Genomic DNA, 24,729 nt, shown 5'->3' with positions numbered 1-24,729 from the left:
ATGTTCAAGGTCCCCTGACAGGTCAATGCACTGGACACCCTACCTCATATGATTCACATTTCCCTGGAAAGATTTTGTTCGTTAAGACACCTTAGTCCCTTGGAATAAACCCCAGCTTGCCTCACATTAGTATTATCCTGCATAAAGTATAAGACAGCAGAGCAGGGCAGTATTTTACATAAAAGCACCCTGGGCTGTGTGTTTGTGAGGCCAGAAACACAGGGTGGTGCAATGACCTAATGAACATTCACCTTCACTTTAAAGTACAATGTGTCAGGGCAGCAGTTCTCTGAACTTTATCAGGATGTGAACAGACATACCAGCCCTAGTAAAGTGTTATAACGTGGGTAGAATCTAGTATAAAAATATTTTTATATTGAAAAATCAAATTACAGTGCGATAGGGATTGGGTAAATTGATGCACAGGCTGTCAGTGATAATTGTCACAGATTCTGATAATTGTAAAAAAAAAAAAAAAAAAAAATTCTCAAAAAGGATTCATTATGTGTGACTCACAAATATTATCTGTATGCAATATATGCAGAGCATATCTTTTTCCAGTTAGTAATATTATTATATTTCTGACAGATAACTGACAGATTTAATCATGTGAATATACCCCTGAAAATGCCTATTGTGAAACTGATTTCCTGATACTTTCCTTCGCACTATTTACCTATGATGGTCATTCACCCCTTTAAAGCACAACCTGCTGGACACTTACCTTAGCGTAGTACAGCCAATGACATGCTCAAACACCACACATATACAATACACCTTCCACGTTAATCTGCCTTGTGTCACTCTGACATCAGTAAACCGATTTCATCAAACGCTGAAGAGATGATTAAACCATAGGCACATCTTTGGCAAATTGGAACTGATATCTGAAGTCTTCTCGTTTTCTGAAAACAAGCTGGAATAGGAAGCACAATGCCAGGATCTGTAAAGCTGCGCAGCATTAAAAGGTTTGGACAGGAGAACGATGGCTATGAGTTTTCCGCAGAAGGTGAGGAGTGTGGTATATTACGTTTTAAGTATACAGTAGTACTCAAACTCATATACAGAGTATACAGTAGTGCTCATTTTACTCTGTCTGCATGGTCAATCTGTAATGATATGAACATATTGATTCCAATTTTAGAGCGAGATGCAGAATACATGTAAGTACATGTTTTTAGCTGACCTTTTTTGGCCGGTGGGGATCTATTAGACATGAAGTTAAGCAGTCAATGATCAATTATTCATCAGACCCTGAATTTGTATTGCAAATCAGACTTAAAGTCCAATTAGAATGCAATCTTAATGAGACTTTTGGGCACCGATGAAACATTCCTGAGATAGCATTTAAACATTTAAGAGGACTTGCAGTATGCTGTGGCAGATTCTCTAAAATATGTTTGTTCTATCTGCCATTGCACAAAGACGACCCAAGACAAAATTCCACTGCGGTGGAATATAATCTAAATTAACTGCACACTGATTGATAAATCTTGAGGTCATCACTTTATATATATATATATATATATATATATATATATATATATATATATATATATATATATATACCCCCCCACACACACATTTTAATAATAATAATAGTATAATAGTAAAGTCATCGAAGGTTTGGAAGAACACAGATGTAACTATGGGAATTATGTTGTGATAAAAAAAAAATTCAAAATAAATACAATAATTTTGTATTTTAGCATCTTCAACATAGAGGCCCTTTTTGACTAGAAATTTCCAGAAATGTATTCTTGGTGTTTTCTAGACTGATTCCTTGAGGAATTTCCCTGAGATGCTTTTAAACAGTATTAAAGGAGTTCACAACTATCCTGGACACTTATCGGCTGCTTTTCGGAATATTTCGCTCCGAGTCGTCCGTTTAAAAATTGTAAATAAAATGTTAGTTTTCTAAATTAAAGAAATGAATACGTCGGCACAATGATATTTTTGTCTACAACACCGATATCAAACATTTAATCATAGACCTTCAGATCAAAAGGTTTTTAAGATCATGAAAATCATTTCAGTCGTGTGTCCACAAACTTTTGACCTAGCAGTGTATATATGTACACGACCAGTGTGTATATATATGACTTTTGATTATATATGACTTTTGATTCCATCACAGGACAATGGCATCTTCGAAGAACCATAAAAAGTAAGTTATAAATGTCCTATTTCATTTATTTATTTGGCTGAAATAGCACGTCAGTTTGTTTTTGATATGAAATTTTTCCTCTTCACAGGTTCAAACCAGGCCAGAAGAAGGAAGAAGCAGCCATCCGCGTTGGGTTCTTTCAACTGGTAATGTTAACCATTTCAAGATGAATGGATTTTGAATTTAGTTACAGTTCACAGTTACAGTGTGATATCTGTGCAAACCTATATCACTGCATTTTTTTTGGTATGACATTATTATTAATATTTTTTCATATAAAATGTTTGCATTAGTTATATATTAAAGAATCATGTGCTTAAACTTTATTAACAAATACGAATTTCCCTGATTTTAATTGTTAAGTTATCTGTAGTGGCATACCGTATACACTTTATAGCCAAAGCATCCCATTCCAAAGTTGGTCCCACTTTACTGTTATAATAACCCCCACTCTTCTCGGAAGGCTTTCCACTACATTTTGTATCGTGGCTGTGGGAATTTGTGCTCATTCAGCCATAAGAGCATTAGTGAGGTCAGGTACTGATGTCAGGTGAAGATGTCTGGGGCGCAGTTGCCGTTCCAATTCATCCCAAAGGTGTTCAGTGGGGTCGAGACCCTGATGGCTCTGTACAGGACACTCAAGTTCTTCTGCTACAACCTTCTCAAACCGTGTCTTCATGGAGCTCACATTGTGCACAGGGAGTATTGTAATGCTGGAACATGTTTGGACCTCTTGCTTCCAGTGCTGTGAAATTCTAGACATTGTACATAAAATATGGCTCTGATAGTCAGGTGTCCACATGCACTATATGGCCAAAAGTATGTGGACGCCTGACCATCACACCCATATTTTTCTGTCTAGAATGTTGTTGTATTTTGTAGCATTAAGATGTTCCTTCACTAGAACTAAGGGGTCTAGCCCATGGGATGGGATGTGCAAAAAGCACATATGGCTGTGATTAGTCATATACTTTTGGTCTTTAGTTTACCCATATCTGGTATATTGCCACACAGTGAGATTAACAGCTGGTAGATTTGCTAAAATGTGGTCTGTTCTAATGATGTTTGTGAGCCCAAATATAAAAGAAAACCCATGACATGAAATAAATGTAATTATTTAATTCATGTAACTAAAGCCTCGTTGTCTATAATGTTTTCTTCATCCCAGTTCTGCTTTTCCACATGCCGTGAAATCCTGATGATGATTTTTGGGAGTTTGTGCGCTATAATACACGGCTCTGCCCAGCCACTCATGCTGCTCGTGTTTGGGTTGCTGACTGACACATTCATTGACTATGACATTGAGCTGAACGAGCTGCGAGATCCAGCCAAACACTGTCTCAATAACACCATTCAGTGGCGGAACCTCACAGCTGAGGACAACTTGGAGCTCAATATGACCAGAGCCTGCGGGTGAGAAATCACATTGTTTTTGAAAACTTTGAAAACGAATACTCACAATATCTATCACTGATATACAAACTCTTCACTAATAATCACCTCTCTATCTCCGTTAGGCTATTAGATATAGAGTATGAGATGACTAACTTTGCTTACTACTACGTTGGTATTGGGTGTTCTGTCTTCGTGCTCGGATACGTACAAGTAAGTCATGTTTGCAGTAATAGAGAATGATCCCAGTGAGCAATGAATGACCCGGGACACTCTACTGTCCTAGTCTTCCTGGATGTAACCCCTATAAATCTTTTTTTGGGGTCCATATTGACACTGTGTATATTTCCAAGATGGTCTTTGTTATATCTTCAAAAAGAAGTCTGACTGTCAGACTATTAACTATTAACATTAATGGCTAGCCATGCCATTAATGTTTGACTTTTCTTTGGATTACACTGGGATCATATGCAATTTTTACTTTAATGGCCAGACCACTCTGATGAACACAATGTGGAAATCAAAAGTCAAATGATAATAAACAAAAGAGCTGGAATTTTGCTACATCCAGATCTCTCTGTGGGTGACAAGCGCTGCCCGACAGATCAAGATCATCCGGAAGCTCTACTTCAGCAAAATCATGAGAATGGAAATCGGCTGGTTCGACTGCAACTCTGCGGGTGAACTTAACACACGCATGTCCGAGTAAGACAAACAAATGTGCTCACACGTACATATGCGTCAGTGTGTTGATGTTCTATTATAGTTCTGTGTGATCTATTCATTTTGACAGTGATATCAATAAGATAAACGACGCCATTGGGGATCAGGTGGGAATCTTTATTCAGCGCTTCACCACCTTTGTCTGTGGCTTCCTCATGGGATTTGTAAGGGGCTGGAAGTTGACACTGGTCATCATCTCTGTGTCTCCACTCATTGGACTGGGAGCTGGGTTTATGGCTTTGGTGAGGATCGTTTTAGAGCACGAGCTGTCAAACTGTCTGTCAAACCTTACAGTCAAACATTACAGTTACACTATACTATAAGGTCTACAATTAAGCATACAGTATATTGATACTTTATTAATGTTTTCATCATTAATTAATTAATAAATACCAGTGGTGGGACCAAATCATTGTTTTGTCATAAGTCATACATAATAAGTCTCAAATCTTGGCACTGAAGTCATAAGTCAAGTCAGAATGTGCTCTTTACAAAATTTAAAGGCAGAGTAATAATTACTACAGCAAATTTACACAAATCTTTAAAAATTGGTGTTCATCACTTTCTAGACAAAACTTTATACCCAAAATACAGCATATATGTATTTGAAAAATGCATAACTTTGACTTCACTAGGGTACCCATCTATCTCAGTTCACTTTGACTTTGCTTTGGGATTTATTTTGTTCAACTTCAAATGTCAAACAAAATTTGTCTGATATTCTTGAACCACAAGTTCGACATGCTTCAGCCCTTTTCTTGTTGCAAAACAACATAATCTTTGTACGTGAAAGCTACTATCTTTGTGAGCATGGCTACTGCAAAGTGCCTCTGTTGTCTGGTAAAGAGCGCTCTTTCAACTTTGTTATTGTCTAGTGCAAGGTGATTGGTTGACTGACTGGTTGAACGTTCACCTCGGAAATGAAGATTGAAGCTGAAAATTAATTGTTTGTTGGGAAAAAGAAGTGTCATGGCCCCCAGGGCAATTCCACCTTTGGCCATTAGAGGGCGCCCTGGCTGTCCTTGTAGAACTTCTTCCTCTGTGGTCTCCTTCCATTTCCTGTCTCAACCACACTCATGTGATTTTCATTTTCCCTGATTGATTAGTGCCCTATATAAGTTGCCTAGTTTTCTTTCTTAGTTGTTGGAGCATTACTGCACATCAGGTCGTGGTTGTGGTGCTTGTTTATGCACTCTGTTTTAATAATAATTTAGTACTCCCATCAGGAAATTTGGTGGGATTGCACATCAGATGATTAACAAGCAATCTTGAGGCGAGCACTGACCATGGATCAGTACAAACACTATGGAATCATTTCTGTTTTATAAACCTACATCATAAAACTACGGTGGCCAAGAAGTGCAAAACAAAACACAAATATGAAAACAATACAACAAATCCGAAAACACGTTAACAAATCCGAAAACAAAACAACCAATCCGAAAACAGCATTTATACAATACAATTTCTAACTTGTATAACCTGTATATCTTGATTGACAGATGTGTTGGCCAATCAGTGATAAGGAATCTATTTGCAAAATGTACCTACCTTTTCCGTTTTGTTGGATTTGTTAATTTGTTTTCAGACTTGTTATTTTGTTTTCATATTTGTGTTTTGTTAGGCATTTCTCGACCACCGTATAAAACTGACCGGAGAACAGTTCAAATGATATATTAAACACTGGTTCATTGGTCCACCTGGAGATAAATGCCCCCTATTTGCGAACCATCAACATTTAGAAACAGTAATGACGTATGAAGACTCGTTTGCTGAAATCACGTGACTTGCCCATGTGCCGAACCACTGATTCGAAACAAAAGATTTGCAAAGGTTTCGAAGCTTCATGAAGCAGTGTTTTGAAAGCATCATCACTAGTTCCTAGTGTGTCTTTGATAGTGCTTGTTTCCCTGAGCCTGTTCCCCTCAGCCTGTTCCCCTGAGCCTGTATCCCTACGCCTGTATCCCCGAGCCTGTATCCCCGAGCCTGTATCCCTGAGCCTGTATCCCTGAGCCTGTTTCCTGAGATTGTTTCCCTGAGCCTGTTTCCCTGAGCCTGTATCCCTGAGCCTGTATCCCTGAACCTGTTTCCCTCAGCCTGTATCCCTCAGCCTGTATCCCTCAGCCTGTATCCCTGAGCCTGTTTCCCTCAGCCTGTATCCCTGAGCCTGTATCCCTCAGCCTGTTCCCCTGAGCCTGTATCCCTCAGCCTGTTTCCCTGAGCCTGTATCTCTGAGCCTGTTTCCCTGAGCCTGCATCCCTGAGCCTGTTTCCTTGAGCCTGCATCCCTGAGCCTGTTCCCCTGACCCTGTTTCCCTGAGCCTATATCCCTGAGCCTGTTTCCCTGAGCCTGCATCCCTGAGCCTGCTTCCTTGAGCCTGCATCCCTGAGCCTGTTCCCCTGACCCTGTTTCCCTGAGCCTGTATCCCTGAGCCTGTTTCCCTGAGCCTGTATCCCTGAGCCTGTATCCCTGAGCCTGTTTCCTGAGATTGTTTCCCTGAGCCTGTTTCCCTGAGCCTGTATCCCTGAGCCTGTATCCCTGAACCTGTTTCCCTCAGCCTGTATCCCTCAGCCTGTATCCCTCAGCCTGTTTCCCTGAGCCTGTATCCCTGAGCCTGTATCCCTCAGCCTGTTCCCCTGAGCCTGTATCCCTCAGCCTGTTTCCCTGAGCCTGTATCTCTGAGCCTGTTTATTTTATTTTATTTATTTATTTTATTTGTATAGCGCTTTTTACAATAGACATTGTCTCAAAGCAGCTTTACAGAAATATCAACATGGTATACAGATATTAAAGGTGCAAATTTATCCCAACTGTATCCCCGAGCCTGTATCCCTGAGCCTGTATCCCTGAGCCTGTTTCCTGAGATTGTTTCCCTGAGCCTGTTTCCCTGAGCCTGTATCCCTGAGCCTGTATCCCTGAACCTGTTTCCCTCAGCCTGTATCCCTCAGCCTGTATCCCTCAGCCTGTATCCCTGAGCCTGTTTCCCTCAGCCTGTATCCCTGAGCCTGTATCCCTCAGCCTGTTCCCCTGAGCCTGTATCCCTCAGCCTGTATCCCTCAGCCTGTATCCCTGAGCCTGTTTCCCTCAGCCTGTATCCCTGAGCCTGTATCCCTCAGCCTGTTCCCCTGAGCCTGTATCCCTCAGCCTGTTTCCCTGAGCCTGTATCTCTGAGCCTGTTTCCCTGAGCCTGCATCCCTGAGCCTGTTTCCTTGAGCCTGCATCCCTGAGCCTGTTCCCCTGACCCTGTTTCCCTGAGCCTATATCCCTGAGCCTGTTTCCCTGAGCCTGCATCCCTGAGCCTGCTTCCTTGAGCCTGCATCCCTGAGCCTGTTCCCCTGACCCTGTTTCCCTGAGCCTGTATCCCTGAGCCTGTTTCCCTGAGCCTGTATCCCTGAGCCTGTATCCCTGAGCCTGTTTCCTGAGATTGTTTCCCTGAGCCTGTTTCCCTGAGCCTGTATCCCTGAGCCTGTATCCCTGAACCTGTTTCCCTCAGCCTGTATCCCTCAGCCTGTATCCCTCAGCCTGTTTCCCTGAGCCTGTATCCCTCAGCCTGTTCCCCTGAGCCTGTATCCCTCAGCCTGTTTCCCTGAGCCTGTATCTCTGAGCCTGTTTATTTTATTTTATTTATTTATTTTATTTGTATAGCGCTTTTTACAATAGACATTGTCTCAAAGCAGCTTTACAGAAATATCAACATGGTATACAGATATTAAAGGTGCAAATTTATCCCAACTGTATCCCCGAGCCTGTATCCCTGAGCCTGTATCCCTGAGCCTGTTTCCTGAGATTGTTTCCCTGAGCCTGTTTCCCTGAGCCTGTATCCCTGAGCCTGTATCCCTGAACCTGTTTCCCTCAGCCTGTATCCCTCAGCCTGTATCCCTCAGCCTGTATCCCTGAGCCTGTTTCCCTCAGCCTGTATCCCTGAGCCTGTATCCCTCAGCCTGTTCCCCTGAGCCTGTATCCCTCAGCCTGTTTCCCTGAGCCTGTATCTCTGAGCCTGTTTCCCTGAGCCTGCATCCCTGAGCCTGTTTCCTTGAGCCTGCATCCCTGAGCCTGTTCCCCTGACCCTGTTTCCCTGAGCCTATATCCCTGAGCCTGTTTCCCTGAGCCTGCATCCCTGAGCCTGTTTCCTTGAGCCTGCATCCCTGAGCCTGTTCCCCTGACCCTGTTTCCCTGAGCCTGTATCCCTGAGCCTGTTTCCCTGAGCCTGCATCCCTGAGCCTGCTTCCTTGAGCCTGCATCCCTGAGCCTGTTCCCCTGACCCTGTTTCCCTGAGCCTGTATCCCTGAGCCTGTTTCCCTGAGCCTGCATCCCTGAGCCTGCTTCCTTGAGCCTGCATCCCTGAGCCTGTTCCCCTGAGCCTGTATTCCCTGAGCCTGTATCCCTGAGCCTGTTTCCTGAGATTGTTTCCCTGAGCCTGTTTCCCTGAGCCTGTATCCCTGAGCCTATATCCCTCAGCCTGTTCCCCTGAGCCTGTTCCCCTGAGCCTGTTCCCCTGAGCCTGTATCCCTACGCCTGTATCCCCGAGCCTGTATTCCCTGAGCCTGTTTCCCTGAACTTGTTTCCCTGAGCCTGTATCCCTGAGCCTGTTTCCCTGAGCCTGTATCCCTGAGCCTGTATCCCTGAACCTGTATCCCTCAGCCTGTATCCCTCAGTCTGTTCCCCTGAGCCTGCATCCCTCAGCCTGTTTCCCAGAGCCTGTATCCCTGAGCCTGTTTCCCTGAGCCTGCTTCCCTGAGCCTGTTTCCTTGAACCTGTATCCCTGAGCCTGTTCCCCCAAGCCTGTTTCCCCTGAGCCTGTATCCCTGAGCCTGTATCCCTGAGCCTGTTTCCCTGAGCCTGTATCCCTGAGCCTGTATCCCTGAGCCTGTTTTCTGAGATTGTTTCCCTGAGCCCGTATCTCTGAGCCTGTATCCCTGAACCTGTATTCCTGAGCCTGTTCCCCCGAGCCTGTATCCCCGAGCCTGTATCCCCGAGCCTGTATCTCTGTGGCTGTCTGCACTAAAAGAAGTTTTGCATTTGTATCTGCCCCCATGGACTCACATCATGACAAGAACAGTTGATTCACTGCATACTTTTAAATGTATAATTTTTTATCTTTGGTTTTGAGAATGTATTAAGTCTTTCCAAATCAAAAGTTTCGAGACAGAGCGAAGTCACAAGTCAATGATGGCAAAGTAAAAAAAAAAGTCCAGTCAAAAGTCAAGTCAAGTCATGTGACTTGAGTCCACAACACTGATTAATATAATGCATTGATTCCTGGTGTGCTCAGGATTCGTCCAGGTGTTTATTCATCATTATGAAAGAACTAGTTAAGTATTAATATATTCTTACTTGTGGGCCTTACAGTAAGTAAGCAAGTTGTTTTCTTTACAAGTAGCCTGCTAGAAAATGTATTCAAATATGTTTAAAAAAAAAAGTTATAGTGTTGGTTGTGCTTGATTTCCAGTTTGTGGCAAAGCTAACTGGTTGGGAGCTGCAGGCCTATGCTAAAGCAGGTGCTGTTGCAGACGAGGTCCTGTCCTCCATCCGTACCGTGGCAGCATTCGGTGGAGAGAAGAAAGAAGTGGAAAGGTTAGCTTTAAATCCTCTTTAGAGCTGTTTCTCCACAAATTGGATACTCATCCAACCAACGTAATAACAGAAACATTTACATTTGGAACATACTTTAAGTAATTGTACCTTGTTACTATATATTGTCAGGAAAGATTTGGTGGTTTGATGGTTTCTACTTGGTACCATCTCTTAGATATTTACATTATTCAGACGACCTTTAAAGGCTCTCCAGAGGGATCTAGAACACTTACTTTTTCTCCAATCGAGTATTAGTACTTTACCTTTAAACTCTTACCCAATTACATTTCAATGAAAAAAACAAACATAATTTTAATTTGCATTTTAATTTCAGAGATCCCAAATGTCATGAACCAAATAGTTTCTGTACATTTTAACATTTATAATAAATTACATTTTAAAATATCCTATAAAATCCACATCAATTTGTATGGATACCAGTCTTTTTTGTTTAATTTAAATTTTTTTTTATTTTATAAAGATTACTGATTATTTTTACTTTCTTTTCTTCTGTCAAAAATATGTACAAATTTAAAAAAAAAAATTGGTTGGATTGGGGATTTTGTTTGATATCATATGAACACTAACACTGCCCTTGACCATAACTGTCGTTTTTTTTTTTAATACAAATTCTTCATTAACTAATATCATTTATTTTTAAATTAAATACATATATATATTTTTTATTTTAACTAAACATACTTAACATTCAGACATATGGACACTTTTCATTTTTAATAAACTATTTTACTAATTAATTTGAAACTAATTTTAATGAGGCACATCCACTTATAATTTAATACGATTCTGACACAATGTTGTACTTTTTAACCCTGATCTAATCAATAGTAAATAATAAATGTGAAAAACTAAATAAGTGAAAAAAGTGGTGGGAAAAAATAAAAGCATGAGAGGGAAAATGTAAACACATTAATATTAGATTTTTTAAATATATTTTTTCTCTCTCTCTTTAAGAGAGAATTGTATTTTGCTATGGAGTTAAATAGTTACAATGCATCCATATTATAATCTCTTTTCTTCGTTCCCTCCCACTTGTTTTCCTTACTTTCCTTCTGCTCACCCTTCTTTAAGGTATGATCGTAACCTTGTCTCAGCTCAGCGCTGGGGCATTAGAAAAGGCCTGATCATGGGATTCTTCACTGGCTACATGTGGTTCATTATATTCCTTTGTTATGCGCTGGCATTTTGGTATGGCTCCAGTTTAGTGGTGGACACACAAGAATACAGCCCTGGAACCCTACTTCAGGTTTCACACACACACACACACACACACACACACACAGAGCCACTTCTTTATAAATGCCACTACAACCACCCCTGCTGTGTGTCCTAATTGCAGGTGTTTTTTGGGGTGCTTATTGCCGCATTGAACCTGGGACAAGCATCTCCTTGTCTGGAGGCATTTGCTGCAGGCAGAGGAGCTGCTACTATCATCTTTGAGACTATTGCCCGTGTGAGAACCTCTTTCATAGGAGTGCTTAAGTGCTTAGTTCTTAAGTATTTGAAGAGTTACACTAAAGACCTACCTCTTCCTGAAGTGCTTAAATAAGCAATTTAATATGAAAAAAATTGTGTTGTCTGTGTGCTTTTCTTAGTATATTACCTCATCAGCAGAGTCTTTTAGTCTGAAAGTATACTTAGTCCAATCAACCTTGTGAACTAGTATCAGGATGTATTTATTGATAGAGACTTCAAAGCACTTCTGGATAAGGGCATCTGCCAAAAGCAAGAAATGTAAATATAAATGTAAATCTTTTTTCTACAGCATTTAATTTGAAGTGAAACATTGAGGTTACCATAACAAATGCATCACTAAATATATATTATATATATGAACAACTATGAACATTTAGTATTTAACATAGTAAACATGCAAAGAGAGTTGTTCAATACCATCTGAAGAAAGATGTGTCTCATTTCCAGGAACCAGAGATCGACTGCCTGTCTGAAGCTGGCTACAAGCTGGACAAGGTGAAAGGAGATCTGGAATTTCACAATGTGACCTTCTACTATCCTTCGAGACCAGAAGTGAAGGTGAAAATCTAAAAAGATTGCCAGTAGTTGTAGTTATTGAATTGGCTCATGTTAGTATGTTATGCAAACTAGATGTGTAATACAATTTTGACATTTTGCCACTCGTCCAACAGGCTTATTCGGTCTACTCTGAAGTGGGAACTGCAATAACATTCAAATGTATTTGTAAATGATTAGTTTTGCTTTGTAATGCCATCCTTCCCAGCCAGAGGGTAGGGGCAATTATGCTGTCTTGGACAGAATTTAAACTTCAGACACTCAATGAGAAGACCCCTGCTTAGCTAAACTCAAAATTCAAACAAATACATTGACTCTGTATTCTAGATTCTGGTCCATGTTGACATGATTGCATCACACAATTCCTGTAGATTTTTCAGGTGCACATATATGCTGCAAACCACATCTCAAAAGTGATCTACTGGATTCAGATCTGGTGACTGGGAAGGTCACTCACTGAAGAACACTGAACTCATTGTCATGTTCATGGAACCAGTTTGAGATGACTTTTGCTTTGTGACATGGTGCATTATCATGCTGGAAGTAGCCTTTAGAAGATGATTTTTGCCATGAAGGGATGCACATGGTCAGCAACAATACTCAAATAGTCTGTGGAATTCAAGCGATGATTGATTGGTATTAATGGTTCAAAGTGGGCCAAAGAAACATTCCCCACACCATTACACCACCTGCACCAGCCTGGAATGTTGACACAAGGCAGATTGGGTTCATGGATTCATGCTGTTGGTGGTAAATTCTGACCCTACCATCTGTGTGACTCAGCAGAAATTAAGATTCATCAGACCAGTCTTCAACTGTCCAGTTTTGGTGATCCCTTGCCCACTGCAGTCTCAGCTTTCTGTTCTTGGCCGACAGAAGTGGAACCTGATGTGGCCTTCTTCTGTTGTAGCTCCTCCATCTCAAGGTTTGACGTGCTGAGCATTCTGAGATGCACAATTGTACAGAGTGGGTATCTGAGTTACTGTAGCTTTTCTGTCAGCTCAAATCAGTCTGGCCGTTCTCCTTTGACCTCATCAAGGTGTTTCCATCCACAGAACAGAAAAAAATGGTTGTTTTTCTTTATTGCACCATTCTGAGTAAACTCTAGACACTGTTGACAATCCTAGTGAAAATACCAGGAGATCAGCAGTTATAGAAATATTCAACCATTTGGCACCAACCATTTGACCACGCTACGGTCAAATCACAGAGGTCACATATTCCCCCCATTCTGATGGTTGATGTGAAAATTACCTAAAGCTGCTGGCTCATTGGATAACTGCATGAATACGTAGGTGTACAGGTGTTCCTAATAAAGTGTTCAGTGAGTGTATATTTATACTACAAGATCACATGAGCTGACAATTGGAGTCAGGGTACCTGAGTGTCCTCATCAAATCTCTGTCTCTACAGTGAGGTCAAATGCTATGACTTAAGCCTTATGAAGGTTTTCTGAGTTATGAATGTTTCCTAACACAGATCCTGGATCAGATGAATCTACAGGTGAAGTCTGGGGAGACTACAGCTTTCGTGGGGCCAAGTGGGGCAGGAAAAAGCACAACTGTACAGCTCATCCAGCGCTTTTATGACCCCAAAGAGGGCATGGTAAGAATCTTTACATAGATCAATTTTGAGTTTTCTAGGAAAGCCATATGCAATGTTTCCACTGCCTGGTGTGTTAAAAAAAAAGTCTTTCTGAACTACTGAAAAGATTTAATTTGTGTCATTCTTTAATTATTTGGTGTTTTAAAAAAAACATTTCTCTCCGTGTTTTTGTTTCCAGGTCACTCTGGATGGTCATGATATTCGTGGTCTGAATATCCAGTGGCTCCGCACACTCATCGGCATTGTAGAGCAGGAGCCAGTTTTATTCGCCACAACCATTGCTGAGAATATTCGCTACGGAAAACCTGGTGTATCTGACAGCGACATCATCAAAGCTGCCAAAGATGCAAACGCCTACAACTTTATAATGGACTTACCACAGGTTGACTATTCTATGATTCAGCTATAAATCCTAACCCTCAGCATTGTCAAACACCATCAGAAGCTTACAGATTTTCCCATTAATTCTACACCAACAAGGCACTACAAAAAGTGTTTTTTTTGGGCAGATAGAACATTATATTTCAAAATAAAGTTGTGAAACGTTGCTAATGTCTCCAAACGTGAGAAAGTTTCTGTAATCATACTGTAAATGATTACCTTTAGCCATAGCCATGCAGATCATAGACACTCTTAAGATGGCTGTGGATGTTCTTTCAGCAATTGCTAAGAACACTCAAGTCTCACATCACTGAACAGTTAATACAAGAAACCTAGTTAAAAATCGAATGATGCTTATACACAAGTTCCTTTTTACACGATTAGCACTGCTTGACTTCATACTATACAGTTATAGAAGAGAAATGATTTATAATTGCACTATCCTGTGTCACCCAGATGAGGATGGGTTCCCTTTTGAGTCTGGTTCCTCTCATAGTGTCTTCCTCTTGTCCTCTCAGGAAGTTTTTCCTTGCTACCACTGCATCTGGCTTGCTAATTAGGGATAAATTGTAATCAAAAACTTGTATCCGGTTTTCTGTGAAACCACTTTGTGACAATGTCCATTATTTAAAGTGTTATGTAAATACACTTTGAATTGAATATATTGCACTAATTAATGGCTTTTGCACCCTTCAAATCAGGAGCTATTTCGGATTAACCACAGTAGCTACAGGACCTTTAAACATTTTCATCCGATGATATGCTGCACCCATGTCACTGTCCATTATTACATCTACACTAAAAATAATAATCTCTTGAGGTGAACGTCATCACTTTTTATCATAGAATTTGAGGTTGACTTAAAACTAGGAAATTTCACAGTCCTGTTTGCACATCTGATAATAAAAGATTAGACAAATGTGCACATAATTGTGGATGAACTTAAGTCCATTCGTAATGAGATTTCTATCTTGACATTGTTTCAGAAATTTGACACGCTGGTTGGTGAGGGTGGTGGACAGATGAGTGGTGGCCAGAAACAGCGAATTGCAATCGCTCGAGCCCTGGTGCGAAATCCCAGAATCCTTCTGCTGGACATGGCAACTTCTGCACTTGACAATGAGAGCGAAGCTATTGTACAGGAAGCTCTTGACAAGGTCAGCAACACCTTTAGCACATATACACAACAAAACATGCAAAAACAATTAATAAATGAATAATATACTGGAGATCCTCAAAAATGTTTTGTTGCTTTCCTGTTTATCTATCTCTCGCTCTCTGTGTGTGTCTGTTCAAGGTCCAAATTGGTCGTACCACCATTTCCATTGCCCACCGTTTATCGACAATAAAGAATGCTGATGTGATTGTGGGGTTCGAGCATGGGCGAGCTGTAGAGAGAGGCAAACATGATGAGTTGATGGACAGAAAGGGTGTTTACTTCACTCTAGTCACTCTACAGACCCAGGGAGACAAAGCTCTCAACCAGAAAGCCAAACAGAGTAGGTCTCGCTCACATGTTTACATATAAAAAATACACAAATGCTTGCCTATGCACCAGTTAATATTGAAAACAAATAATATTCATCGCATTTTTATCCTCTTTAGTGGAAGCGGAGGCTGCTGGAGAGCCTGAAGCAGAGAGCATAAATCTTTCTCGGGCAGGAAGTTATCGGACAAGTCTAAGGTGCGCTAGCTGTATGTGTGAAACAGATCAGTCTGATTGCCAAAACATGACGAGTAGATTTGGAAGAAGTTTCACTACTCACCTGAGAGGCTTCATTAGATCTCTTTCAGTAAGAGTGACAAAACATCTTTAAGATTATAACACTAGTCCACAGACTTATTACTGCTAGACATTGAAAATGACCTGGAGGACTGAAAGTCTGACCGTTGAGCATTCATGTAAAGTATCTGACTGCAGCAGGGCCAGGAAAGCTACTTGTGTATTAAATAATGGTGTTGTAAAGTGTGAATTTGACAACAATCTCTATTATGCATTAAAGAAAACTCTGTAAATTGTAATTATCTGTAGGTAGCTGCTGAGGTGTAGCTGGGGAGGTGTCCCTTGAAATATTTTATGACAGTTTCAAATGATTATTTGACTGATTTATATCCAAATAAGGTGCCAAATAACATGGTTTTCCCCAGTAAGTGAGTTATACCAATGTTCAAAAATGGTCAATGAAGTCATCATTATGATTACTCCATATTTAACAGCCCTAGACATCACACGAATGCGTCCCTAATCACATCGTATTGGCTACTGTGGGGAGATCAATCAGGATCATGCATCTTCCTATGTCTGTTTAAAAGCTAATAACCAGCTAGCTAAACTAGTAAAGTACCTAAGGTTTACTACAGGTGGAGAATTAATGGGGTAGATCTGGTGTTATGCCATTTTCATCCTATTAGCATGTTATTTTAATAATTTTCTGTGTTAGTTACATTTATATAGTTACAGTTACATTATACAGTGCTTTTCTAGACATTCAAAGTGCTTTACACAGTATGGTGGGGTGGGAGGGGGGATCTCCTGAACTACCACTAGTGTACAGCTTCCACCTGGATGATGCAACGACAGCCATAGTGCACCAGAACACCACACACTAGCTATTAGTGGAGAGGAGAGTGATTTAGCCAATTCAGAGATGGAGATTATTAGGAGGCCGTGATAGAGAAGGGCCAATGAGGGAATTTCGCCAGGACACCGGGGTTACACCCCTAATCTTTTACGGGAAGTGTCCTGGGATTTTTAATGAGCACAGAGAGTCAGGACCTCGGTTTAACGTCTCATCCGTAAGACAGTACTGTTTTTACAGCATAGTGTCCCCGTCACTATACTGGGGCATTAGAACCCACACAGACCATATGGTGAGCGCCCCCTTCTGGCTTCACTAATACCACTTCCAGCACCAACCTTATTTTCCCCAGGAGGTCTCCCATCCATGTACTGGCCAGCTCAACTTCAGTGGGAAACCAGGTGAGATCTGCAGGGGGATATGGCTCTGACAAACTGTAGCAAGTTCCTACACCTATTAATGTTGTTAATCTGGCAAGGGTGCCTTAAATGACGCACTCTGAATACGCTTCTGCCACTGTCTGGCATCCACCCAAAGAAAATAATTTGCTGGCTACGCCACTGGGTAGCTGATTGGAGTTAAAATGATTATTTGGTATTGGAGTTTATATATGAATATTTGCTCTCTTTAGTTGGTTATGCATTGTAACATCTCTGTTTGTGTCTCTGCAGGGCCTCCATTCGTCGCGGGACTAAATCCCGTTTGTCCAACATCATTCCAGAATCCTCAGTAGCAATTGCTGGGGAACTCGGTCCACAGTCCTACTCTGAATCCTATGTTTCCCAGTTCAGTAAAAAGGTATCACAAAAAAGTTTGTGCATAAAAGGAATGTTTTTCCCCCTTATCTTTTAAAATGCATGTAAGGGTCTCTCAGGGGTTATTTGGGTAAATCCGCTCCTACAGTGGGCCCATAACTGAAAGGAATCCCCATAAGAATGCTAAGAATGTATTTTAAGAGTGTTTCAATGGTGCAGTCGGATAAGACTGAAGTTTCCTTTCCTGTATGCGAATGTGTTTGTGGTGTGTATAGGGTGTCATTCCTGAAGATGAGGAAGAGGAAGTAGAACCAGCTCCTGTGACTCGAATTCTGAAGTACAACGCCCCAGAATGGCCTTACATGGTTTTTGGAACTTTTGGAGCCGCTGTGAATGGAGGAGTCAATCCAGTGTACTCGCTGCTTTTCAGCCAGATCCTGGCGGTAAGGGTTCACTAAATCACTGGCTCCTGTCAGACTGGAAATTTGTATTTTCTCCTCAGATATTAGTGTGGGATTTTGAATAATGTCGCTTGTGTCTTCTTCCACACAGACATTCTCGATGCCTGACCCTGCTGCCCAGAGAAGAGAGATTGATGGAATCTGTTTGTTCTTCGTGTTAGTCGGTGTGACCACCTTTTTCACACAAATGCTGCAGGTAAGCACTAATACCTGAACTATACTACAAAAGTAACCTACATTACACAAGTCAATTTCATTTACATTGCAATTCTAAGCTAGATAGATCTTTCACAACAACTTTTTGTCTAGATTAGTACTTTCACTTTTCACTGTGAATGGATATGTACAGTATAACGAGGTAGTCAAGCTTGAGTCAATAGACCAGTGTAGTGGTGTTTGAAAGTGCTCATGTTTTTCTGACATGATGGAAAAGCATTCTTTAATCTTACTTATTAAAATTGTGGCATCATTTTTAAGGACCTCCTCTCCCAACCATTATTTAGGAAGCCACTCTCATCTTCCTTTAGTGTGTATGCAGCCAAGTTTTCAGACTTTCAGACTATTGAGAAGCTCATTAATCCTCAACTATCACTGAATGTTCATGTTTAGTCTAGCATCTGGCCACAGCTGGCATAAGGTGCAGACTGAACTCTGTTTCCGTCTAGGGCTTTTTTGTTGTAGAGTTTCAGATAGACACAGAAACACAAGTAAAAGTATGTAGAAAAGGTAGATTATTACAACTCACAATTACTAATAATTATTGAAGAGTTATTCAGCTTTATAATTTGAGTTTGATCTGTATTTAAATCACTCTTCCATGCTCCTTTATCTCTCAGGGTTATGCGTTTTCTAAATCTGGGGAGTTGCTGACACGTCGATTGAGGCGCCTGGGTTTCCACGCCATGTTAGGCCAAGAGATCGGCTGGTTTGATGACCACAGGAATAGCCCGGGTGCTTTGACCACTAGACTGGCCACAGATGCTTCACAAGTCCAAGGAGTAAGTGTAAAGGACCTAACCTATACACCAACCATTAAAACCTGACTCCCCTCCAAGGTTAATTTAACTGCTTCTCCCATCGAGGTTAACTTGCAGTTATTTCTCGCAGGCCACTGGCGCACAGATCGGAATGATTTTGAACTCTCTGACCAACATTGGCGTAGCCATCATTATCTCCTTCTACTTCAGCTGGAAGCTCAGTTTGGTCATCATGTGCTTTCTGCCTTTCCTCGCACTTTCCGGAGGCTTCCAGGCCAAGATGCTTACTGGTTTCGCAAAGCAGGACAAGGAAGCAATGGAAGCAGCTGGTCAGGTATTCTAAACATGCAATTTAACCTCCATACTCTGTTCACTTCACTCTCGGAAAAACGGTTCCTTAAGACTTCCTTGGATGGTTAATGGTTTTAGCTTACTAAAATGGTATTGTTTCTGAAAAGGAAACCCTTTGTTGTATGGTTTTGCATAAAACACTAAGCAGTAAGGAATCTCCCCTGATGGACAAGCTGAAGAACCTCTGAAGTGTACTTAACAATGGATGCCACATTGTCCAAGGAATTTTATATATATATATATATATATATATATATATATATATATATATATATATATATAACAACAAACATACATATAAAATACCAAATGCATCCAATGTCATCTCACTGATCAGCAGCACAAATAAAATGTATGAAATTAGTCGTCTGAAATCTCTTCGCCAGCTTGCTTTCAGCAGATAAGACATGGGGAAATGTGACCGTAAAATTAAATCCCTTTTTCTGTTTATATTTACAAAGATTTCCAATTTCAGCACATTTATTATACTATCTTGTCAAAACAACAGCAACAATATCTATAATATCTGTAATCTATAATAACGCTGTTCATGTCCAGATTAATAAATAATAAGAAGAATAGAAAGTTTTATTTTGGAAAAATAACAATTTTTTTTATACCTTAATACACAATGTTAACTGAGTACATAGTTTATGAGATTATGTTTCTAATACCTTATTCATACTGAAATAAGTAATAGATTAATACTAAACTAATGCTTTCATAATGACAAATTTATAGATCCATAATTTACACAGAATTTATGAGAGCTTTTATATTGTTGTTTTCCCTAGTATAAATAGCCTAGTATGGGTTAACCTACAGTATGTTATGTACATAAAGAAAATTAATAACATTAGATGTGCTAAGGGTTAGTGCATGCTTTAATTCATCATTATGAAAGCATTATAGTCCTTATTTGTGGACTATACAGTAAAAATAATAACCAAAAAATATTTTTTCAAACTACTGATGCAGTTGCCCTCGATCTTTCTCTAGATATCTGGTGAGGCGCTGAACAATATCCGCACCATCGCTGGTCTCGGTAAAGAGCGTAGTTTTGTGGAAGTGTACGAAGCTCAGCTTGAGGCACCGTACCAGGCTGCACTGAAGAAGGCTAATGTATATGGTGCATGCTATGGATTTGCCCAGTGTGTCGTCTTCCTGGCAAACTCAGCATCTTATCGTTTTGGTGGATACTTGGTGCGCCATGAGGACCTTCATTTCAGTTTGGTTTTTAGGTGAGAGTTCCTGCGAGCTCGATGTTGAAAATGCACAGTAATAGAGTTTGAGCATATATGATTGGCAAATGTCTGAATTTGGGTATCTATTAATGGTTTGGCAATGGTAATACCTACATATTGTAATAACACAGTAATGTAGTGACAGTAGAGACTCCTGTCTCTCATGGTAGGGTCATCTCTGCCATCGTAACCAGTGGAACAGCTTTGGGCAGAGCCTCCTCATACACACCTGATTATGCCAAAGCGAAGATTTCTGCAGCTCGCTTCTTCCAGCTGCTTGACCGTGATCCCAAAATCAATGTCTACAGTGACAAAGGCGACAAATGGGTGATTAAACTAAAACATAAAAAAAAAAAAAAACTCAATCAATACATGGAAAACATCAAAAGAAAATGAAATATTATGTTCAGTAGCATACAACTGGTCAATATTCTAAAAGCTGTATTTCTCTGAATTTAGGCTGATTTCAGAGGAGATATCGAGTTTATAGATTGTAAGTTCACCTACCCGAGCCGGCCAGATATCCAGGTTTTGAACGGCCTTACTGTAAGTGTGAAGCCTGGTCAGACTCTTGCTTTTGTGGGCAGCAGTGGCTGTGGCAAGAGCACTAGCGTCCAGCTGCTTGAGAGATTTTACGACCCAGACTTAGGACGAGTGGTGAGAATGCTTTAACATACAGTAAACACACACTAATAACTTACTGAACTATATGAGTTATAACAAAGAAGAGCCTTTACGTACTGTCCTTAGTTTGTTATTGCATTCCTGTTCTTGTTTGAGACTTGAGAAGGAATTGATGCGAAATGACACATCTGGGTTTTCTACTGTTATCCAGCTAATCGACGGACATGATTCCACTCGAATCAACGTCCCGTTCCTACGCTCTAAGATTGGGATCGTTTCCCAGGAGCCGATTCTGTTCGACTGCAGCATTGAGGAGAACATTCGCTATGGGGATAACCAGAGGGAGCTCAGCATGGATGATGTCATCTCTGCAGCCAAGAAGGCCCAGCTCCATGACTTTGTCATGTCACTTCCTGAGGTAATAAAAATAATAATAATAATTTAAAAAATGGTTTCCTTTCTAAGTCACTAAGTCCTGCTCTTAGAATTAATAAGCCACTAACAATAGAGATGTGAAAACGTTTAACGCTTAGTTCCTGAACGCATTCATAATTGCTAAATGTATGTGCGAGTTTAAGTGTTAAACAGCGCCTAGTGTTCTGTCCTACTAACCAGAACGTTGTGAGTTTCCCGGACTATCTGGATTACAATTGGGGCTTTTAACAAGGCTCTAAGCCCTCAATTGCTCAGCTATGTGCTTGGAAAGTATTCTGCCTCACTAATACAAGGATTGTTATGTTTGTAACAAAATAGGCTGAAAAGAGAATCGAATGGGGCTTCTGGATGGCAACAGAAAAGAGTTCATTCTATCATTTGGAAGTTCCAATCCCAACGATACAACAACCATTTGTGACTGGGAACAATGGGAGCAAAACTGACCATGATCTCTGGGTGGGAGGGATGGCATACAATCGCTCCCCTGTTAATCACAGCAACACTAGCCAATCATGCGCCTCTGTGAGATAATGTACACAGAAAAGTACACATAGCGCGTTACTTTTCTCCAAGTGTATTACGCCGCCCTGTGATGCAGCATGAGTAGCAGGTTGAAAAGATGTGGTGGCTGGCTTCTTGTGTCTCAGAGAGGTCATGAAATTGGAGACAGATGCAAGTACAGGCTCTTCTTTATTAAAGAAAAACAAGCAAAGTTAAGACAAGGGTCCAAAAGTGAGCAAAACAAAAACACGGCAGGAAGAATTCAACAAACAACAGTCTAACAAATCCAACAGATGCTAAGTAACTAAAGGGAGAATAAAAAGTCATAGTGAGACTAACCACGAGGAACACAAAACATGAAGTGAGTGGAACCACAGAAGAAGTAGTTTAAAATAGGTGGGAGGGTGCCCTCTGGTGGCTTGGCAGTTAATTGTCTTTGGTTGTACCTTAGACATCATCATAGCTAGTACAATCCCAATGTCTGATCCTTCTATTTGAAGTCCAAAATGATGACTACTCTTGCCAGATGCATTGTAGTTTTGGCAAAATAACACCATACAATACATATTTTAATGAATCTATATTAAAACTACACATTTTCCCTTAATAGTTCTTTCACCACGGTCCTTGGATTTCAAATTATTCCAGGTATTGTTATAAATAACCCACAAGAATAAACTAGTATACCAGGTCACTGATGCACAGTAAGCACATTCAAACAGTACAAGTAGCCTATTTGTGTTTTATATGTATTTACTTGACCTTATTTCTATTGATGCACCATTTGACCTGTTAATGGCCTACTTTTTAATTAGGACCACAACCCACATTTACGCATAATGGTTTTATGTTTTTGGGAAGTGCGAGGAAACCAGAGAACCCAGAAGAGAGAACATGCAAAACTCGACACGGACAGTAACCCGAGTTCAGGATCAAACTGGGGCTCTGGCGCAGTGAGGCAGCAACATGACCCACTGCACTGCTGTGCTACCCTCATGCAAAAGGTGTTTTATAATTAAATAGTTTTAGAGTTGCAATTCTCTGACATCCTGATCCATTACAATACTCCCAACATTATGTTTTTGGAAGTGCTTTAAACAAATCGTAAGCCTGACTTTATAATGCACAGTACACACCTGGACAGATGAAGACTGGAAAAACGTAGCCTGGTCTGATGAATCTCAATTTCTGCTGAGGCACGCAAATGGTAGGGTCAGAATTTGGCACCAACAGGATAAATACATGAACCCAATCTGCCTTGTGTCAACTGTTGAGGCTGGTGGAGGTGGTGTAATGCTGTGGGGAATGTTTTCTTGAAATTTTGGCCCAGTTAAAACCAATCAATCATCGCTTGAATAACACAGCCTATTTGAGTATTGTTGTTGACCATGTGCATCCCTTCATGCCCACAATTTTACCATCTTCTAATGGCTACTTCCAGCATGATAATGCACCATGTCACAAAGCAAAAGTCATCTCAAACTGGTTTCATAAACATGACAATGAGTTCAGTGTTCTTCAGTGGCCTTCCCAGTCACCAGATCTGAATCCAGTAGATCACCTTTGGGATGTGGGAGAACGGGAGATTTGCAGGATGAAAGATGCACCTGAAAAATCTGCAGTAATTGCTTGATGCAAAATTATGTCAACATGAACCAGAATCTCAAAGCAATGTTTCCAACATCTTGTGGAATCCATGCCACGAAGAACTGAGGCTGTTTTGAGATCAAAGGGAGGTCCTACCCAGTATTAGTATAGTGTTCCTAATAAAGTGTTCAGGGAGTGTAATTTGCAAAAAAAAAAAAACTAAGCAGGTTACATCTTTAAATTTGATACAATTAGATTGTGCTCTCTACTGCTCTAGGTATAATACTATTTATTCATGATCGTAACCAGTCTCTTCTCTTGTTCTGGTCCCTATAGAAATATGACACTAATGTGGGCTCCCAAGGGTCACAACTCTCACGTGGTCAAAAGCAGCGCATTGCCATCGCCAGGGCAATCATACGAGATCCGAAAATCCTCCTGCTGGATGAGGCTACATCAGCCTTAGACACAGAGAGTGAGAAGGTGGGAAAAAAAAGGACAAGACAGACAGAAGAGTTATACTGTACAGCTACATTCTCCAAAATAATCATGCGTTGTTTTTATCTTTCTTTTATCGAACAGACAGTACAAGAGGCTTTGGATAAAGCGCGAGAGGGCCGCACGTGCATCGTCATCGCCCATCGTCTCTCCACCATCCAGAACTCTGACATCATAGCAGTGATGTCACGTGGGTTTGTGATCGAGTGCGGCACGCACGATCAGCTCATGTCCTTAAATGGAGCTTATTACAAGCTGGTCACGACTGGAGCACCAATCAGCTAGTTGTTTGCTATGGTGCCAACTCATGTTAAATGATTTCCAAATAGTTATGCTAATGTATAAATAAAGTGTATTATTTATATTCGTGAGATTGAGGAAATAGAGTCATGGCTTTATGACCTGTTCTTTCACAAAGATTTCACTGATCCAAAGACTAAGTCAAAGATTTGAAAGAAATTCATGTCTAATTTGATATAGAACCATGAATGATGAATGATGAATGTGCCTTATTGACTCATTGTTGTTGCTCTGTTGTTGTTTGTACAGAATTAAAGAATTGTAACATTTGATTGCACTCGAGTATTACTAACTAACAATAGGTGTAAACTAATAACTAATTAATTATTACATTCATGATATTCACTTATATATAATGTATATACAGTGGGGGAAGTAAGTATTGGACATGTCAACATTTTTTTCAGTAAATATATTTCCAATGAGACTATTCACATGAAATTTTCACCAGACATCAGTATTAACTCAAGAAATCCACACATATAAAGAATTCACAACATTAAAGTCCATAAATGAAGTTATG

At 40.5% G+C, this 24,729-nt stretch overlaps 1 protein-coding gene and 1 long non-coding RNA gene across 2 annotated transcripts; both read left to right on the top strand.

Annotated features, from left to right (window-relative positions):
- Positions 1 to 25: 25 nt before the first annotated feature.
- Positions 26 to 24,478, top strand: abcb11b (ATP-binding cassette, sub-family B (MDR/TAP), member 11b). Its single transcript, XM_053634871.1, has 28 exons — positions 26 to 1,009; positions 1,145 to 1,163; positions 2,138 to 2,167; positions 2,256 to 2,313; positions 3,336 to 3,580; positions 3,685 to 3,772; positions 4,131 to 4,264; positions 4,353 to 4,524; positions 9,732 to 9,856; positions 10,949 to 11,123; positions 11,217 to 11,330; positions 11,801 to 11,911; positions 13,388 to 13,513; positions 13,692 to 13,895; positions 14,881 to 15,051; positions 15,192 to 15,393; positions 15,500 to 15,578; positions 17,145 to 17,271; positions 17,504 to 17,671; positions 17,781 to 17,885; positions 18,526 to 18,687; positions 18,797 to 19,000; positions 20,017 to 20,258; positions 20,432 to 20,588; positions 20,721 to 20,918; positions 21,097 to 21,303; positions 23,745 to 23,891; positions 23,991 to 24,478. Exons 1-28 carry the CDS (start codon positions 934 to 936, stop codon positions 24,189 to 24,191), a joined length of 4,047 nt encoding a protein of 1,348 aa, XP_053490846.1. The 5' UTR covers positions 26 to 933; the 3' UTR covers positions 24,192 to 24,478.
- On the top strand, positions 21,314 to 23,720 carry LOC128613779 (uncharacterized). The gene is made up of 3 exons (XR_008386941.1): positions 21,314 to 22,182; positions 22,432 to 22,469; positions 22,683 to 23,720. It is a non-coding gene; the product is annotated as an uncharacterized LOC128613779 (long non-coding RNA).
- Positions 24,479 to 24,729: the final 251 nt, after the last annotated feature.

The sequence above is a fragment of the Ictalurus furcatus genome, chromosome 10, assembly GCF_023375685.1.
Source record: "Ictalurus furcatus strain D&B chromosome 10, Billie_1.0, whole genome shotgun sequence".
NCBI lineage: Eukaryota > Metazoa > Chordata > Actinopteri > Siluriformes > Ictaluridae > Ictalurus > Ictalurus furcatus.
The sequence above is the reverse complement of the archived record's forward strand: the minus strand, read 5'-3'. Positions and strand labels throughout refer to the sequence as shown.